Below are 21,448 nucleotides of genomic sequence, written 5' to 3' on the forward strand. Positions count from 1 at the left end.
TGCCAGTTCTCAAAACATGGCAGCTACACAACAAAAGCAGCAGCTCCAGGAATAAATCACTGTTCACTTCAGCTTCGTAATCGATTGTACCCCCACTTTATTGTGTTTTGTGTGGTGTTCCATGTTGGTTTTAATTGAGAAGGTGCATTATAAGCGGCGTACGAAATACCGAAGCGGAGACAAAATGGCGGCATGTTGTTTACGCTTGGAGCTCAATGACACTCGATCAAGTACCCAATTTTCTGCTTAGGTCTCATTAGGGAATTTTTTTTGTTATTCATGCGCGGCCAACCCCTAACCGTAGTTCCTAAAATCATTGATTTCTCGGTCCTTACAGTATGTCAGCGTTGATTTAGCAGTTGTTTTGGCAAAGACATGTTTTTTTGGAGTTTCTGAAACCTATAGCGCTACTCAATAGGCGACTAACAAGAAACTACGCATTTATACTGTTGTTGCCGACGTATGTGTACACTGAACTTGGGATGTGCGTCGACCCCGTGTTGAAATGCCGTCCAGTGCCAGTTGGTGCGTTTTTCGCTGATTTGTGCAAAATTCAACATATCTCAAAAGTTCAATGGTTGACCCTCGATTTTTTTTTGATTTTTGTGTAGCGTAAGCAACTGTCTTTCATGGGAGAATGGTCTCTGTAAGAATTATTCAGGAAGAAAAGTATAATATTTGGGGTTTTTCGTGATTGTCCGGCCCAATAGGCAATATTGCCATTTGGGATGGTGAACATAGCTAGGAGCAAATGCGACGCTTATGATTTATTTAAAGAAATAAAATGCCCGATTTAACATCCTGCAGAATCAGGGGAATCGGGCGTTTCCAGTGATATACGACACAAATGGGTTGTCCTCATGCATTCACTTTGGAAACGCATCTTAAAATAGATGTTACGCCCTGTTAATGGGGCACGTCATCATCGCGTACATTTGGGAAAAACTCCCTAACGAGACCTTAAGACGTAATGACGACATTTTCATTAGCTCAGAAACTATTAATTTCAACTTAACCACGTAGCTATGAATAATTTGAATAATTTCCAACAGAAATCTATATGAAATATGCAATATTGGTGAACAGAGCGCCGTTTGAAACAACAGTGCGTCATCGTTTTCTTCAACGCATTTTCAGTATGCCCGAGGTGAAACTCGGCCCTTTTGGTCAAATTTGGTATCTCATGACAACGGAGGTGTCCTCTTAGAGAATCCAGTCCGAATTTTGCACATATTACAAAGAAATGCCTTGACTACCTGAAAATACAATCTGTTCGGCATTCCCAAGGTCAGTTTTGCTTGCAGCGCGAATGCAAAAAGACCAGTTGCGCTTAAAGGGGTACCTGTTTTAAGTGCTGTTTCCGCCAAATGTGAACACTGCGGTGGCACAAGGCATGAACTGCCTTGCCCAAGGACTAAACAAATATGCTTCTATATGCTATATGTTGAATATATGAATAGCTTGATTCTTTCCGGATAAGAATATGCATGTTTTGCAGTATGTGATTGACGCTGAACGTGATTATTTTGCACAATTGAGGCGTTCTATATATTTCGACGTATGGGATGCTAAGTATGACACAATTTGAGCAGATTGTCATAGTACATATGATATTTCTAGATGGTCGTTCCAGCCTTTCCTTTTGAGGAAACCAGTGTTGTCGGGTATCAGGAGACTTGTAGGAGGCTGCAGTTTTATCAAACGTTAAAAAAAGGCTGTCAGGGTAATGTCAACCTTACCTTAAAAAGTAGTCTGGTAGGCGATATTATCACCAGTTCGTTTCAGTGGTAGTGATAAGGTCTTTAGGGACTACTTTCAGAAATTAGTTCTTGAAAATTTGGCCACATTTCTGTGAAAACGATATCGGAAGTGCATGCTCTGTTCGTGATGATATCGCCGATGTATTTTGAAGTGGAGAATTCCCACAGTATGTGCAGTGAATCGGCATGATTCTGTTCGCCTATTAAGTTTTAGTTCTACGATTCCTTCATGAGTAAAAAGTAGACATTCTAAGCAATACAATAATGTCACTCCCATAAAAATTGATTGGAAATTGAGGGAGCTACGGCATTCTGTTCGGCAACTGGCAGCGCTGAAAAAATACATTGCATACTGTACAATACCAAATGGCACATTTTAAAAAGCGCTCATTGGACAACGTAGGGAATCACCAGAAATGACGTCATCGCTGGTCTAAATAGAAAACTACGGTGGCGCAGTAGAGCACACGAAAAGGTTTAGCATTAACTTCGTCATGCAAGCTTCAGCAACAAAACGATTTCTCATGAATGATTTATTTGATCATCATCAGCTTGTTTCCCCTGATAGATAAAAAAAAGATTTACAATTTCCATCAAAGTTTTCTATTTTGTGTATAGTCACATGTTATTTAACTGGCAAACAGGCAAGGAGCCAAGCAGTTTTGAATATTCGCGGGAAATACTTCGTACTTGTAAACGAGGCTATGACAATGAGTATCCTCATTCATGGCATAAACTTTATGTTTCGGTGAATATTTTCATACGATGATTTCACCCGAATTATGGTCAGGATTGAGGAACGAACAGTGGCATAATTATGTCAACCAAAAACATTGGTACCGTAGTGAACGCAAAAGGATATCAAATACCATGGAGCATGCCATTTTCATGCATAATGAACTAAACACCGGGAAGATATTAATGATATTAACTCAGCTGAGCGCCAGGCCCTTGGGCCTCTTGTTATTTTTGTAGCAGATTTTTATTTCAACGAAATTGATTGGTTTTTGCCGTGAGAATCCACTATACCAGAAAGATATTATATATGAATTATGAAGTATAAATTGCGCTGGTCGTAAAGATTTTCACCCATGTTCTGATGAGAATCAAGCAATTTTTTTTATGTGGCCTAACCATGACAAAACACAGATCATCCGTCATTCCCATGGACAACACTCCATTTACAAATTGTCTTGTTTTTATCTAGTTCAGGTATATATTCCTATGTCTAAGGATGGATCAAAAAAGGATTTAACTTTTAAAAAGAAAATTTTTATTGTTGTCACAAGTACTTCATGCCTTGCTCAATAGCTGATAAAATAAGCACAGCATCATTTTGGAGAATCTCAAATGTTTGCATTTGTTGGGTGTATTATCCCCCATTCTCCAGCATTCCGGAACGGGCCAAGAACATGTGCACACGTTCCTGAGTCTCGAATTGGTTAGCACTGTTGTCATAGCTACCCCACCGAAACCATGGGAAAACCCGGCCGGCAAGTTATTTTCTTCAACAAACAAGGCACGATAAAATCCATTTTTCCGCCTTCCGTCTCGTCGACTATGTTGAAAATTTAATTCGTGCAAGTACACATTTACATTCTTTAGTTGTAGAGCGGGTTAAAGCTGTTCAAGACATTGTTTTATTGTTGAAATTGCACAAAAATAACGTAAAAAGCAGACGAACTGTCCTTGTCCGCCATCTTTGTTCTTGGTTCGTTCCCGCTGCACCAGCAGACGAGCTGGTGGTGTGGGATTTGGGAACAGGAATGGTTCCCGAACACGTTCTTGCGTGTTCGACTCCTTCGAGAACACTGTTCTTGGTTCGCGAACGGGGAGTCGAATACACCCGTTGATAATCCTTTTACCTTCAGCCTTCAGGCTGTTAGTACTCTACCCCCTCCGTTTTAAAATGTGCAAGCCATCCTTAATCTTTTCTTCAGATTGATAAATGCCGTCCATATTTCATCTGTATGATGGGAGATAGGTTTGGTTGGTGTCAGAAGCAGGGTGAGCCCGATCAGATGTTGGACAAGAGCTATACCTATGCCATCGAGAACCATAACAAGACGCTGGGTTGGATTGGGGATTATAGATATGACACGAGTGTGACTCAGGTAAGTGTGATACTAATTCGTCATTGTGGCAAATTAGCAGTGATATCCAGCTACAAAATGGATGCACTTCGGTCCAGTAGGCTTCATCTGACTGCCGCCTCCCAGTGCATTCCTACATTCCTACTACATTCCTTGTACATTCATTGTACATTCCTTGTACATTCCTACTACATTCCTTGTACATTCCTACTACATTCCTACTACATTCCTTGTACATTCCTACTACATTCCTACTACATTCCTTGTACATTCCTACTACATTCCTACTACATTCCTACTACATTCCTTGTACATTCCTACTACATTCCTACTACATTCCTTGTACATTCCTACTACATTCCTACTACATTCCTTGTACATTCCTTGTACATTCCTACTACATTCCTACTACATTCCTTGTACATTCCTACTACATTCCTACTACATTCCTTGTACATTCCTACTACATTCCTACTACATTCCTTGTACATTCCTACTACATTCCTACTACATTCCTTGTACATTCCTACTACATTCCTACTACATTCCTTGTACATTCCTACTACATTCCTTGTACATTCCTACTACATTCCTACTACATTCCTTGTACATTCCTACTACATTCCTACTACATTCCTTACAGTATCCTTGTCTTCAAGAGAAAGCTGAAAACTTTCCTGTTCTCTAACTAGGCAGCAGTCTGTCAAAATAGCCAGCAGCTTATATTTTTTTGATTGGTTTCTCTGGTGTCTTTGATCACGTTTTTTGTGGATATAGGCACCTTAAATCCCAAATGATTGATTGATTGATTGATTGATTCCTCCTGCAATCATCAGTCAGTTGGGACAACACGGATATATCTGTCACTAACGGCGGCCCTCACGTCCCTCTGAATAGCGTTCTCCCATCGATCATGCAGTGGTTAACTTCTCTCTTATTTCTTCTCCTTCCACCGATTAGTCCAGGAATAGCTTTTGGTTGTCTCATTGGTTCCATGTGACAGACATGCCCATACTATATTAGCCACAGTTTCTTCAACAAGGGTGAGATCGGTATCTGTTGAATGCTCTCCCTGACTGTTACATTCCCAACCCGATGGAACCAGCATGTCCACAAGATCCCCAGGAGCCACAGGCTGTCAAGGCATCCTGTTCACCTTTCAACTTCAAGTGTGGTTGCCTCGCTCTGCACCATACTGTATTATGGTGGTTGCATGGTTTTGTAAGGTTAATTGAATTAAATGATTTATTTACTTTTTCCAGCTTGAAATTTTACATGGAGCACTAAATAACCCTGAGGCCAGTAAAGGGCGTGTGTTCTTCTATCAGCGATACCCACCAAAGTCAGATGATATGTCGGAAAATGATTTTAAGGTATTGACATTTTTAAAAGATTTTTTGGTCACATTAATTTTGATGAATCGAATGTATTACAAAGAAAATTCAGAGCTACTTTGATGTGGGGTTATTCAGCTCGCTTCATCTGTGGGCAGGACAAACAGCCACTACCATTTCCTCTATCATAATCTTATTTAAATTTGTTACATTAGTACAATGCAGAGGTGTTACACTGATAAAACACGATTGCTGTTGTCCGACATGGCATAGCCAGGATTCAAAGAGGGTCATTTTCCAAAAATGTAATTGATCATTTATAGGTCGATCATGAAGTTCAGTGTTTTGTTATGTTTGATATAGAGAGTTTTAATTTGGTGTGGTGGTGAATCTAAGTATGCATTATGATTACACCAAATTTCGGCCAGATCAGACTTCAGATATGGCCGTAATCACATTTTTTTCATGACAATTCTGCCTGTCACTGATGAATTATCATAAGACAATTTACAAAGAAACTTGTCAGGGGCTGAGGGGCATCTAATATTTAGTGATTGTGGCTTGCATTACCTTGAAAATGACAATTATAACCCCATACTGTCCCTTTAAACCTCATGCTGACTCTATATGTAGTTGGTAAAATCTTTCTTCTCTCCATACCTGATAGGGATGGTGAGGTAATTTTTTTAGCCTTGCTGTCAACTTTCCTTACAATGCATCAATGTTTCTATCTTGTTTCGATTTTCGTTGGGGACATAAAAACCCAGAAACCGGTGATCAAAATCACAAAATTGTTAAATATGCCATCTTAGATACATTTGATTGGAAAAATTTAATAACAGTAAATCTGATTTGCAGTTAATTATGCTCCTCATATATTTGACGAATACATGTAGAGTGGAACCTCCCTTAGCGGACACCTCTGTCATAAGGACAGCACTTGTCAGTCTCATGGGTGTCCTTAATAGAGAAATTCTACTGTATGTCCATCACTGAAATATTAACTTTTAACATCCATCTAAATTCACATAGTGCCATTTCCATTGCTTTTAAGGTGAAATCATCAGAGAGTGAGTGGCACCATAGCAGGCAGTACTCGATGAGGGAGAAGGTCAAGGGATCTGGCTTCCCTGTCAAAGATTATGTTGATCCTGTCACTGTCTCTGCCCATATCAAAGAGGTAGGAATATTGTTATTGCAGTACCAAAGTTGAGAGAATTTACAGTATAAAGTTCTGTGTAATTAGTTTTGAATAAAAATATAAAACACAAAAAGATTTGAGGCCAACATAGTCTCCACTGTGACGAAATATTTGACCTCGTTACAAAGAGACCGTCACCATTGTATTTCTAATAGGTTTTCTATTTGACTCAAATCGCACTCCATACTGTCATACTTGTTAGGATTCTAGATTTTGCTATGGTGCTTACGCAGGCTCTCACATTTGAAAAACCCAGGAGAGCAATACTCCCCAAGCATAGTTAAGGGGGACTGTTTAACTCTCCATAAATCACAGCCCAAGAGACAATTATGGAGAGCTGTCAGCGCTCTTGAAATACGTGTCTTGGCAGCGGTGTAATGTACCAGTCGACATCTCTTCTGACAGTGAGTCGGCCATCATGGCCGGCAAGACGAAAGGATAGCTGCATCCTCATTGGCTACGTAAATTGGAGATTCTCTAATCAGCACTTGCGATACATTCCAAGCCACCAGATCGCTTCGCCCGGCAACTAAGCTTATGGAGCGCTCCTGGGCGCAATTTCGTGGGGGTGATGGGCCGCAGGCGCAATTGTGCCCCTCAAATGTGCCTGCTTACGTTACAGGTCTGTTAAAGGGTTGCGCCGTTCATAATTACTTGTGGTCCAGTTATAAAATAGAAATCCACTAATACACAATGCTGTAGTGCAGTTATTATGAAAACGAATTTGTTTAAACTTGGTATTCATAGTATTTGTTATTTGTATATCAGTCTACACAACGGCAATGTTGAAATTTATACTTAATTGGACATTTTTAAATTCAATTACAAATTCAAAATTTTTGATGAACGGCATAGGCCTTTAAAGGCCGTTCGTTAAAAATTTGAAATTTGTGATTGAACTTAAAAATTTCTAATTGCGTAAATATGCACTAAATATAAATTTTAGCATTGCTGTTGTGCGGGCAGATATAGGAATACCAGACATACGAAGTTTGAGCAAATTTGTATGCATAATAACTGTACTACGACATTGTGTATAACTGCATTTCTATTTTCCTGGATGACCAGTATAATAATGAACGGTGTAGGGTAGAAGATATATTTCATGATTTATTTACAAGAAAACCACTAAGGGTTGGCTAATACTGCTCTTCGTATGTTCTGCCTTTAAAGAAACAATATAGGCAGCTGTGAGGCAGGTAAGATAAATTTACACAAAGTCGCCAATAGGGGTCTCTCACATCTCACAGTATGTCGAATCGATTGACGCTTGTATGAGGAATATATTTAGTGCTGAAAATGACATGACCCAGGGCCCTCACAGTGTATATTAGTCACCTGGAGATGGCCAATTTAGCTCGTCTGCTTTGCCTATAGTCCCCCTTTAATATTCTATTTATAGGATTTACAAAACTGCATTGAAGATGACTTCCCGGCCGGTACGCAGCTTACACGACTGCAGCAGGAGAAAGAATCCCATGATGCATTTGCGGATGCCAGACGGCATGTGTACATTGGCAAAGAGGAGTATTTCACCAGCATTGATGCCCAGGTGGAGACATTCACCGGAGCACCTTTCGTTATCCTTGGAGAATCGGGTAAGTTAAATACAGAGTGAGTCAATGAAAACTGCACAATTTTTTAAAGCCCCATTGTTTTATGGTGTAGTAATAAATGCAAATTCAAATTCAAATGAACTTTATTAGTCACCATATAAAAATGTATTTTACATAGGTAAACGACATATAAAGCATAATAATAGTAGAATGTACATACATGATACAGGCAATACTAAGTTAAATATCAATGAATTAATAATTAAACTAGCTAAGTCAAATACATTTAAAAAACAAAGAACCAAATAACTTCTTGTGGTAATAGAATCAAAATATCCCCCATGTACTAGTTGGCAGCAACTCTTCCTTCTTCTCTTGGCACCAGTTGCACTTCTTTAGGTTTATGCATGTCTGCACTGAGTGACAGTTAAAGGGCTCAGGTGAAATCTGACTTATGCCCACTGATCATCATCACTGTTTATGTCAACATACCAGGATCTGTTAAACTGCCGAAGGTCCATGGCGTGTAAATAATGCAAAAGATCAATACCATACACAGTGTTCTCCACAGGGTTTTCTCAAGGTAGGGTGATACCCTTGATTTTCATGACGTTTTACCAGTGTGCAACACAAGGTAGGGTGGCCAGCAATTTGAGGTAGGGTCAGGCCCTATAGGAACCCTCTACAAAGTTCTAGAGCAAGGTAGGGTGGCTCTTCCAAGGTAGGTTGATAAGCTGCCAACGTAGGGTGGCCCTATAGGAACCCTCTACAAAGTTCTAGAGCAAGGTAGGTTGGCTCTTCCAAGGTAGGTTGGTAAGCTGCCAAGGTAGGGTGGCCCTATAGGAACCCTCTACAAAGTTCTAGAGCAAGGTAGATTGGCTCATCCAAGATTGGATGGGCCACCCTGACAAATAGCCTTGTGGAGAACACTGCATACACTTAGAATTTGATAACTTTTGTCATTTCAGGTTGTGGTAAATCAGCCTTGGTTGCCAACTGGGCGGGAAAGTTGGAGGACAGAGAACCGGACACATTTATTTTCTTGCATTTCATTGGCAGTACTGCGGAGAGTGCGTCCTACATCAAGCTACTGAGACGGTAGGTGCTTTTCTTTCTGTGACTTGTGGTAGATATATTATAACCTAAGAATGAGTAAGCGACAGATGACAAATAATTAAACTAAATGAAAATTAATCAAACATGGAGGAATATAATAGTTTATTTTAAACAAATATAACAATTTCATTTCCAACTCTAATTGTGACATGTCTTACTGGTTAGCTCCAAACTTGGGGAGCTTTTGACGTTTGTTAACCAACATTGCGCTAGTTATCATTTATCGGACATCTTGGCGTGTACTGTACCCAAACTGCAGTCCAAATGATCACTTGTCTTCTTGTCTTGTGTCCTTAACGAGTTACATGCATTTTAAGTGATCTGTTTTATGACCTACTGTGACCAAAGGAGTCTTTAGAAATCAAAATTTTGCTGATGGTGTCATGTTTTGTTAACATTTCTCATTATTAAGACTATAGTCCATTCGTAAATGAATATGTCTGCATCGTTTTGGGCTCTGGTGGGTGAACTACCGGTCAGATTTCTTCGAGTTTTGTTTTTATTGATCTTAATTGACTCAAAACCAAACAGGGTTTTAGGGGTTCAGCATTCTCAGTGCTGAAATGAAAAATTTTCTTCGGCAAAGTCCAATGGTCTGCTGGATAGGCCATATTTTGTTTCTGGATATTCCTCATTCATTATTGGTACATTGAGTCGATGGGCACAAAAAATAACAACCTGAACATTTAATCCAGATTAGTCGAAAAATAAACCGTACAGAGTGGAAAATGTCCAAATTCAATGCACTACGTCAATGTGTACATAAATGCATGCAAAAACATTTGTTTCGTTTCCATGGTTACTAAAATGAAAAAATCCCGAGGTGAAGACCAATAAAAACCAAACTTCAAAGAAATCAGATGGGAAGGTTTCCCTCCAGAGCCCCAAATGATGTGGACATAACATTTACCAATGGACTGTATAAGTGTAAGAGGATTGTCCTGTGTGTATTCATGGACATTCCACTATGATGGAGCCAACTCGCAATATTTATCAACTGAGAAATCGTCCTGATAAGTTCTTGTGTTTTGTACTTAGATTGTATGAAGAAATCAAGGCTTACTTCAAAGTAGAGATGCCTATTCCTTCAACTGATACGAACATTGTGCGGGAGCTACCAACATGGCTGACGCTCGCTGGGAGTCGGAGGAAATGTGTGATAATCCTGGATGCATTGAATCAGTTGGATGACGGCCTGGGAATAGACGGTAAGGATATTCTCTCACAAGGATATCTGTGCACCTGCCCTATCACTCATTCAACATTGCCACCAGTGGCCATCTTGGATATCAGCATCACACCTATGTCAGTGCTCTTGATTGGTGGCACTTTCTGAAAAACAAAAAACTTGAAGTTTGGTTGGATGCTCTGAATTTATCTTTGGGTTATTGGGTATCATTAGTGTAAAGGTTCGATTTTCAGCCCCTTCTCGAATTCACCATGGCCACCAGCAGTCGTGTTGGATTTTTATACGCCCGCTCCGGAGAGTATTATGGTATGGCGCTTGGTGTCCGTCTGTCTGTCGGTCCGTCTGTCCATTAACTTTTCAGTGTCCACGCGATTACTGAAATTCTACATCATGTATAGTCACCAAACCTGGTTTGCAGGGCACTAGTATATACCCCAAGAAGCCTATTGATTTGGAGGTCAAAAGGTCAAAGGTCAAGGTCACGAAGACCTGTTTCCATTTTCCGCTTACCTTTCATTGTCCGCACGATTACTGAAATTCTATATCATGTATAGTCACCAAATCTGGTTTGCAGGACACTAGTATAGGCCCCAAGAAGCTTATTGATTTGGAGGTCAAAAGGTCAAAGGTCAAGGTCACAAAGACCTGTTTCCATTTTCCGCTTACCTGCTACTTCACACACTTTTCACCCTGACCAACCACCCTTTACTCTTATGGGGGGCGTATAATGTGCTCGCTGTGCATAGCTCTTGTTAATTGTGGGTGCTGTGCCTTTGGCAGTTTCCACCTGCTGCCATGAAACTTGTCATCATGTTAGTTACCCATTCAAATACTCAAGATGGCAAGCTTTTGGCAGTGTTTGAACTCATAGTTTGGCCTACAAATGTACCCACAGGCTCCTTGTAATTTCAGCACCATCACTTCTTCAACATCGCCATTATGGTGGCCATCTTAAATTCCGTATTCCACACCGTAACTCAAGAACAGATGTTTAGATTCATTTCATATTACAGTGGGATAGCAGGCTGGGATGAGGCAGCTGTCCGATTGATCTTTAGCTATGATCTAATATTCACTATGGCTGCAAGGCTGACTATGTACAGTAGAACCTCCCTTAGCGGACACCTCCCTATTAAGGACACCCTCTCTATTGAGGACACAAGTTTTGGTCCCAAATTGGTCAGTTCCTTTCAATTTGGCCTCTTTAATCAGGACATCTCTCTATCAAGGATAGAGAGGTTCTACTGTACTTCCATTCCTGACTGTAACTGGACAACATAATTTCAGGTCTAGAGCATGCGGTTAGTCAGAGGACGGGTCCTATCGATTTTGGCTACCTATTGCACCTGGTTCAACTTTCGTATTCATTTACAGTAGAACCTCCCTTAGCAGACACCTCTGCCAGGCGGACACCTCTACATTACGGACACGTCCGGCCAGTCCCAATTTTTTCTAAGTCATTTCCAATAACAAAAACCTCTGTACGGCGGACACCTCTCTACTCCGAATTGCGGACAGGGCGATGGCCAATTATTGGTCCAATTCCCTCCCAATTACGGACAATAGGCAAAAACAATGGTTTCCCTCGTGCGCTTGGAGAGTCAAGTAGGCCCGACAGGTGTGATATTTGCGTGATTAATCGACGTAATTACCCCATGGCATTGTGTTTTTGTATCCTGATTAAGCCGCGGCATTTGTTTACTCATCTTTTCAACTAATCACATGGGCCTATTGTGTCAACGGACACTCATAAATCCACGCGGTTTTGTCAGGGTTGCGGCGAATATGCGTTAGTAGAGAAATTTGAAAAAAATAATCATTAATCAAAGGTGGCTGATGGACAGAAATTATGGTGTTTTTTCACACATTATGACATGTCAAGGAGATTTTGCAATAAAAGGGGCACCTTTTACTAGAGAGATTATTCACTTTCTGAGTTCCAAAGTAGCTCACGTCATTCAACGCAACATCACAAGTAAATACCGATCAGCCAACGGGTTTAAAGTTTCTACGCTAGATGTCGACACAGAGAAAACCAAGACCTGCAAGGCGGGAACTTCAAATCCACCTATCGGACGATTTGGCATAACCTCTCTATTGCGGACACCTCTCTATTGTGGACACCTGGGCCCAGTCCCATGGGTGTCCGCAATAGAGAGGTTGTACTGTATATCCATCTCTCTGTCTATGCCAACAGAGTGGGGGTATTTAACCCTTTAGCTTCTGCAGGTCTACAAATTTTTCTAGCATCTCCCTGAAGATTTCCAGGTATTTCTATAGTGTATAGACTTTTGGCAAAAGAGATACAAAAAGTTGAAAATGAAGTACTACAAGTGATATTCATTTTGAAGCTAACAATCATACCTACAATATGATATCGTTAATTTTTTATTTTAACCCCCTGGTATCCAACAGCATTAACCCTCTCAGCAATTTAGTGAAAATTCATAAGAAGGCCCTGTAGTTAACAATAGAATCATAAGAAGTACCTACCTAAACAAAAAAATCCATAAAGAAACCCTAATGGACGATAATCCAACATAATATCGATCGAAAAACACAACCCGGCAGTCTCCTGTACATGACTACATGAACGGGGTAAGGAGGCTGACTCGCCAACTCGCTATAGCCCTGTATTAGTCTGTAAAATGTACAGCAACCCACCCAGGAACGAGTTTTATTATGAAGATTACACTCTAAGCGTCGCCCCTGTGGTGTTACTTTACTTCTCGGCCGCTTGGATATCGTAGGGTGGGAGTTTTAAACTCGGGCGGCTACGGGCGGTATAGTGAGATCTGGCTCGGGCGGCTACGGGCGGTACATGAGCTAAAGGGTTATGGCAAAGGTGCTTGTTTGCGTTACATCTAGTTACTCCCATGATGACAGGCTGGCTGAAATTATATCATTCATTATTTCTAATGATCATTCGTATGATAATAAGAGTTCCTGGCTAGATGACGCCACTGACATACACTAGAATGACTGTGCACCATACAGTTAATAGAATGTCCAAGTATCCAAGAACTGCCCCCTATACAGGAACTCTGTAAATGCTAGCATTGCCTGGCATAAAGTAACTGGTATAACATTTATTAGGACTTGGAATTCATGTTGATGTTTCCTTTTCCAGGCACAGAACAGGACTTGACCTGGATTCCTAAGACACTCCCCGCTGGTGTCTTTATCATCTTGTCAACTCTTCCTGGCAGGGTAAGTGGGTCAAAACACTTATTTTGCTGGCTTCAAACTCTTTTATTGCCAGCACTGTTTCATGTTCAATGTCACTTTTGCCCCGTACAAACTGTCGGCTTTAAACATCATGAATCACAGAAGACAGGGAAGCAATGAATATGTAGTCTCCTTCGCACAGCTGGCAGACACAATCAATCAGCTACAGATGTACCTTGATGAACGAGGAGGGCCTCAGGTTGTGTCCATCATATTCAATTTGTGACCCACCACGACAAAATGAGTCGCATGTCGCACAGAAGATGAGCCTCAAATGACGCCAGGACATAGTAGAAGAAATTGATGTATACTCAGATGTCACAAAAGGCAGACAACAGTGAAATGAACAACCAGTCTGTCTCAACCTGTCAAGCTCGGAGCAACATGCGACTTGTTTCATCATGGCGGGTCACATTTTAGTAAGGTCTCGTTAGGGAGTCTTTCTCAAATGTACGCGATGATGACGTGCCCCATTAACAGGACGTAACATCTATTTTAAAATGCGTTTCCAAAGTGAATGCATGAGGACAACCCATTTGTGTCGTATATCACTGGAAACGCCCGATTCCCCTGATTCTGCAGGATGTTAAATCGGGCATTTTATTTCTTTAAATAAATCATAAGCGTCGCATTTGCTCCTAGCTCTGTTCACCATCCCAAATGGCAATATTGCCAATTGCCAATATTGCCAATATTGACAATCACGAAAACCCCAAATATTATACATTTCATCCTGAATAATTCTTACAGTGACCATTCTCCCATGAAAGACAGTTGCTTACGCTACACAAAAATAAAAAAAAAAACCGAGGGTCAACCATTGAACTTTTGAGATATGTTGAATTTTGCACAAATCAGCGAAAAACGCACCAACTGGCACTGGACGGCATTTCAACACGGGGCCGACGCACATCCCAAGTTCAGTGTACACATATGTCGGCAACAACAGTAAAATGCATAGTTTCTTGTTAGCCGTATATTGAGTAGCGCTCTAGGTTTCAGAAACTCCAAAAAAACATGTCTTTGCCAAAACAACTGCTGAATCAACACTGACATACTGTGAGGACCGAGAAATCAATGATTTTCGGAACTACTGTGAGGGGGGGGGGGGCCGCGCATGAATAAAAAAAACAACTCCCTTATGAGACCTAAGGCCTTCAATACGATGGCCCACAGGTGACTGCTCCTTGAGCTCGATCACTATTTCATTTGCATGGGGAAACGTCCACCGCTGGATCGAAAAATGGCCTTGTGAACAGAACTCAACAAGTCAGAAAAGATCAAATCCAGCTTCAGAAAGACCCGAGTTAACTACAGGGTGGCCCAGAATTATTTTCCTTTGGACAATAGAATTCTATTGTGTATCCATTCCGTGAGGGAAAATAATTCTGGGTGTGATGTTCAGTAACCTGGCAGATGCACTATAATGCTAAAACATGCCACACAATCCCCATGACTACAAAGCGTAATGTACATCCACCCCCTTAGATTACAACATCAGCAAAGAGACACTAACTGCAGTTGACCATCTCCCTTACCTGTCAGTAGAATGCATTAACCTCTCATGAAACCTCAATGTCACTCATTACACCCACAAGGGGTCAACGATCAGTGCTATATCCTACGCATGATATTCAACACAACAACTCAAATATCTTAAGCAGACGACATGTGTTCGGCGTTACAGACAACGTGACCGGACTCGTTTAGGTTGTAAGGGTTTGGGGGTATGGGACCGAACATCCCAAGAAAACGAGGCATTTTCAGTCAAAGCGAGGCATTTTCTGTTGTCTACTGACGGAAACAAAAGAAATGTGAAGTTTTATCCCGTTCGTACAACAAAGAGCTCAGGAATGGGACCGCACATCCCGGAATAGGCCCAAACATCCAAGCCATTGCGGACAAAAATCATTTTGATAAGGTTTTTTGCTTGCATTTGTCCTTCATACTCGTCTTAGAGAACGTTATTTGCAAAACTGGCTATATCAAGCAGAGCATTTCTTATTGAGCTTTATAATAATTCCTATTATGTTACGTATTAAGTGCGGTCCCATTCCTGGGCTCATTGCTCAGCAAATAGGAAAATTGGGTGAAGATGAATTCACTTTTAGTTTCAAAGTAGGCCTACACTTTGTTGAAGATTTCATTGGATTCCAGTGATCACCATATCATGACAGTTGACCATGATACTGTCCGAACGTGAGCGGCATTGATATTATTTAAAAGCTGTTAAAAGTTTCAAACCAATTGATCGCATATTACTCAGGTAGTGGTTTTTAAAAGCATCACTTCCAACAGAATCTGTGCCATTTAGTCTGCCGTAACCTTTTGTCACCAGGGTCAACTTTAATGACCGTCTAGGTCCATAGTGTGCTGGTTCATCTACTATTTATCAATGGTTTTACATACTTCTTCAGACAAATCTTTGACATGGAAGAGAACAGTGATGGTTTTCAGTTCCGTGACAGAGATGAGTCAATCAGTTATTGTTACCCTATATGGACTACTCGATCTTGAACTATTGAATGTGCTCTCCTATTTTTAGGCAATGGATGCTTGCATAGCTGCTGGTTGGAAGTCAATGGAGGTGGCAAGGTTGGAGCAGTCGCAGAAAGAGCAGATCATCACAGATTACCTTGAGAACGTCTATGGGAAAACCCTGAGTGATGACCAGAAGAAGATGATCATCGAGGCACCACAAACAAACAATCCTCTCTATTTGAAAGCACTTCTTGATGAGGTATGCTACAGTTGATACATTTTCTGTCACACAGCTTCAAATATTGAAAAGCACCAAGTTTTGTGCCTCTTTTATTTTGCATTTCTCGAAAATTTCTCACAAAAATATAATTGTCACGATTTTTATTCTGGAGATTGTTCTTTTGGGTTTTCCAATCGAAAAGATATTTTTTAAAATGTTCTTTTTTGCAACTAGAGGTACAGTAGAACCTCTATTAAGTACACCCTCGGGACTGACAAGTGCTGTCATTGATAGAGAGGTGTCCTGATTAGAGAGGTGAAATTGAATGGAAACAACCAATTTGGGACCAAAACTAGTTTCCCTGAGAGAGAGGTTCTCCTTATCAGAGAAGTCTCCGCTATTAAGCGAGGTTCCCCTGTATTTGCAAAATCCATGAAATTTAATTTGCCCAAGAAATTTTTGCAGCTAACAGTATCAAAAATACCTCAAAGTAGCCTACACAGAAACTTACAGCAGAGGGAGCTGCTCTGACAGTGCCCACATCTTTATACCTATATACGTATACTTGTGGATTGCAACTGCAGGGTTACATCTCGTTTTCAAGGACACATAGAATCAGTAGGTCTCCAAGTCATGACTGTTAGAACACACTGGAGCTATTGAAACACAAGGCCCGAGTCACATGTTGAATCCACACATCATTCCATATTTGGAAAGACAAAGAAAACCGAAAAACCGATGCCATGCTGAACGCCACATTTTTAGCTCACCTCCAGAGAGGTGAGCTTAACTTATGGCGCGTCGTCCATCGTCGTCGACCATTAGCAAGGCATGTTTTGTAACTACTGGGGCTATCTACCTGAAACTTGGTACATATATTCCCTTGTGTAATGACACCTAGGAGACCAAATTTCAGTCTGGTTTGATTGCTGATTATGCCACCAGGTGGCTAAAGCCGAAAACACAAAAAGTGCAAAAAAAACCCAAACTAAGAAGATTATCACCCAATTTTTATCAAAGGTACGTTTAATGATGATACATGACATATCACACAGGTTTTTGATTTGACCTACTTTTCAAGGTCACAGAGGTCTCATACCGTAAATTGGCCGATGGTGACATGTTTTGTAACTACTGGAGCTGCCGTCAGTCCGCATGTCAGCCCGTTCGAAAGTGATATCTCCTCCTAGACCGTTCAACGTACCAACTTAAAACTTTGGTACATGTTTGATACACCTCCACTGATGTGCACAACACCATTGAAATTTCAATGCGACTCCATCTCTTGCCACCAGGGGGCGATATGTGAAAACCAACAAAGTGCGATATTTTGCTTATTAGAGATTTGTTTGCGATTAATGTTATGGTAGGTACTCCTAGGAAGGATACATCACATATAATACGAGCTTTTGATTTGACCAACTTTTTAAGGTCACAGAATTTGGCATACAAATAGACAATGTCATGAAATGGTTCTTTCTTAAAAGGGGGATTTAGTGTGTAAGGTTTCCAACAAAACTCTTGTCATTTTGCTTTCATATTTCTTGCAGGTGCGTATCTATGGGAGTTTCAGCAGCTTGTCGCAGAAGATAGCAGATTATCTGTTGGCCGACACTCCTGGGGATTTATTCACCAAGATATTGGAGAGATTGGAAGCCGACTTTGAGAAAGGGTCGATTGAGAGGTATGAATCGAACTGTTGTCTGCAGGGTTTACGCACCAAGACAAATACGTGTGTGATATTTCCACTCAAACAGACTCAGATGGGTGTGGTTTTCTTATTATACCACGTCTCTGCAACAGTACAGTAGAACCTCTCTATTAAGGACACACTTGGGACTGACAAACTGCTGTCCTTAATAGAGAGGTGTCCTGATAAGAGAGGTCAAATTGAATGGAAACAACAAATTTGGGACCAAAACTAGTGACCTTTATAGAGAGGTTGTCCTTAATAGAGAGGTGTCCGCTAAGGGAGGTTCCACTATATGTGTAAGAATTTATCATACCCTCTAACAAACCTGATCTTGAGGTAATATCAGCCTTGTGGGTTAGTGCACATATGAGCAGTGTTGACTGTCAGTGTTGGTGTGGATGGGCTGTCATAACAATGCAAGAGTACTGAAGCTCTACCTTTATGCAGTATTTCAAACACATTTTTTCAGTATTGTAGTGAATGGTACTATAATAGAATGTGAACTCATTTCAAAGCTTAGCATTATTTTAATTTTTAAAAGACGATTGCATTCCATTCTTTAGAGCAGGCCTTGTTCGGGAGACTACTGTTGCCATCTGGTGTGCTTCTAGAGGAATGTCGGAGGATGAATTACGGGAGCTACTCCAGGTAGGCAGCCTCTCATTTGACTTTGCAGGCTTTATGGTCAGTTTGGCAGTCCAAGCCGGGGTGTTATCAGTCTGCTTGGCCATTGACTGGGGATATCTTCTTGCTGAAAATATTTTGAGGCGCCTCATAGTCTAGTGGTTAACACTGCTGGCTACCACGCAATAGAGCTTGGGTTTGATCCCGGGGAGAACCCAGGATTGTATTTCAGGATGACACAACACGTAAATATGAAATACTCCAGAGTCTGTCGGATGAGACTAAAAGTTGTGGTCCCTTGTACCTGAGTGTCGTAAAAGATCCCATATATGTGGACAGTAGCCAATAGTGGACACCATACCCCGGCAAAAATCAAATCGGGTTACGACGCTGGTAATGATGTGAATGAAAATGAATCATATGAATGTATATTCAACTTTCCATACTGGTGCCATTCCTTGGAGATTACTGGATCGTTTTATTCTGCTATAAATAGGCTATTTGCTTCCTGTCCTGCAATTTACCCTACATAAAGACAAAAATTCCTGTTCAACAAGTTCAATTTTCTCTATTTTAGGTCCCAAGTGCAGTGTGGTCACCATTCTACCTCTCCCTAGCTGAGAACCTTGTAAACAGAAATGGCATCCTCAACTTCTTCCATGACCATCTCCGCCAAGCCGTTGAGAGCAAGTACCTCCCAGCACCTGAGGATAAACAGCGCGAGTACAAGTTGTTGGCAGATTTCTTTGATAGCCGAGAACTGAATAGCAGAAAAGTAAATGATAAAAAACGACAATTCATTTTAAAAGATTTAAAAAAATGATTGATCTTGTTCAACATGTGTGGTACAGACCTGAGCTGACCACCCATAGAATGACCACATGATTCTGTTAGACATTTTGAGTTAATACAGTGACTCACTCAACCACTCCCTTGATTACATTACAAAGAGTGGCCCTTCATTGGCAATAGATGGTTACACATTGGCACACTGGCCACCTATCGGGACTTTAAATATGTAGGGACAACGTATGTATATTACAGAGGTTGGTCGTCGATTCCTGCTTATTACATCTCTTAACAGTTGTTTTCCTCCTTCTCCCAGCTTGAAGAGTTACCTTATCTGTTGACGATGGCTGGAGAGAAAGAGCGCCTGAAGGCTACCATCAGTGACCTTGATGTGTTCAGACACCTCATCAAGGGCGAGGTGGGCAAGTTTGAGCTTATCAAGGCTTGGAAACTGGTGAGTCATAAAATCTAGGAAACCTTGTTGTTTCATGGTGATGCCAATATATTTCTAGGTCGGCCATACTGACAGATTTATGCTACAAATGTCATGTTGTGAGCAGGACAAAAAATGTGGACTTATCCACACATCTTCAAAAATCTGAAGTCTACAGATGTTGTCACGTGATTATCATAAGGAACTGAGCTTCATTCAAAAAGAATAGGCCTAACGGTTGTTATTCTTTGGTTTCAAATCGAATAATGGTTAATGGTTACATGTGTATAAGCAGATCTTCAAAAGGGGTATGATGGCAAAAATCGATGAGGGGGTCATAATGCTGCAGGTCATGATGTCGATGATACAGTGTTGGGGTGATGTTGTTTCATTTTCGGGGCATATCTCTTCAGGCAGGGAAGCGGGTTCAGGAACCCAATGCCGGGCATGCCCAGTGAGGCGTCCAATGGCGTGTTTGGAACGCCTTGTAAACTCAGACAGACCAGAGAAATAAAGATGAACTAATGCAAAATCCAGCGATGTTTGCTCACCAAATCCTTTCACCGGCTTGTAAATGTCCGCTTGTTACATTGATTCAAACATTATCAGAACCACTAATGTTTCATTATTTTTTAGAACTTGACACACCTGTTCACTCCCCATGTGGTGGAACTTGCCCTCAATACATCCAGGGATTCATGACACACATTCCTCATTGTTAGCATAAGGCACTCATGTTTATCAGAGAGTGTGATCCTCGCTGAAAGTGGAACATGTTTTTCTTGACATCTGGTAATTGTCCATTTTAGCTTGGAGACTTCAGTATGGCTGAGGGAGCTTACTTGGAAGCTTTGAAAAATTACTCGGGCAATTACCGTGGTAATGATGACGTCATGATCGAGCTCTACCAAGACATGGGACAGTTCTTCTCGGAGTTAGGCTTGTTGACCAGTGCAAGGTAAGGACGCATCCAGACAGGCAGTTTTAATTGATGTAGCCTGTTATCAATACGATGAGAGTACCTGTTGTACCTGTATATGTATGTTCTGTTGTTAATAAAGAGTAAAATATATAAAAAAAAAAAAAATACGATGAGAGTAAAAAAGGTAGGTTGCATTTTTCTGCGTGCAGAATCGGTCAACACTCACAATGGGTTGTTGACAGAAGAAAAGGTCATTGAAATAAGGTACATCTTGGTAAAAAGAAATAAATTAAATGTTTATGAAAATTTTTGTTTTTTGTGTCATGTTCATCAATGTACTGCAAATTTATGGCTTTTCATGTTTTTTAGTCTCAATTTATGGCAGAGTTGAATGCATGTTTCATAAGGTTGTCTCTATACAACCCTGTCCACTATCAAAGAACCCTTAAAGGAATGGGCGGCATTTTGCTGCAGTATGTTTGTTCTTCTTCTGGTTCATCAGTAAACTATTTTTCTGAACGTGTTTGATGCTTTTCCAATTTTGTTTCAGCTCTTAAATAGTAGAAAAACGCGTTATTTGTTATTTTTTGTATGCACAAGTCCTGGCACGAAATACCTTTCCCACCACGTGAGTGCACGCCATGATTCGTGTTCACGTCACCCTGCTATTACGACCAGCATCATTTCCTTTAAAAATATATATACTGAAATATACAAAGAACGCTCCGGTACTGTTGTGGTCGACGCAGTGTGGTAACAAGAGGTCAAAGGCCATATATCAAGGTTTGAAAACATGCTTGATACTCATG

General features: G+C 40.7%; 1 protein-coding gene across 3 annotated transcripts in view; it reads left to right on the forward strand.

Moving 5' to 3' along the window:
• Positions 1-21,448, forward strand: part of LOC135490720 (uncharacterized) — an 80,892-nt gene that overhangs the window by 40,271 nt on the left and 19,173 nt on the right. For all 3 annotated transcript variants that reach the window (XM_064776114.1, XM_064776113.1, XM_064776115.1), the window contains 13 exons: positions 3,701-3,874; positions 5,116-5,226; positions 6,242-6,367; positions 7,791-7,986; positions 8,913-9,042; positions 10,099-10,268; positions 13,380-13,459; positions 16,023-16,217; positions 17,729-17,862; positions 18,435-18,519; positions 19,073-19,270; positions 19,601-19,738; positions 20,527-20,675. In XM_064776114.1, the coding sequence (XP_064632184.1) occupies positions 3,701-3,874; positions 5,116-5,226; positions 6,242-6,367; positions 7,791-7,986; positions 8,913-9,042; positions 10,099-10,268; positions 13,380-13,459; positions 16,023-16,217; positions 17,729-17,862; positions 18,435-18,519; positions 19,073-19,270; positions 19,601-19,738; positions 20,527-20,675 (1,886 nt within the window). The remainder of the gene's footprint in view (positions 1-3,700; positions 3,875-5,115; positions 5,227-6,241; positions 6,368-7,790; positions 7,987-8,912; positions 9,043-10,098; positions 10,269-13,379; positions 13,460-16,022; positions 16,218-17,728; positions 17,863-18,434; positions 18,520-19,072; positions 19,271-19,600; positions 19,739-20,526; positions 20,676-21,448) is intronic.

The sequence above is a fragment of the Lineus longissimus genome, chromosome 7 (assembly GCF_910592395.1).
Source record: "Lineus longissimus chromosome 7, tnLinLong1.2, whole genome shotgun sequence".
Taxonomy (NCBI): Eukaryota; Metazoa; Nemertea; class Pilidiophora; order Heteronemertea; family Lineidae; genus Lineus; species Lineus longissimus.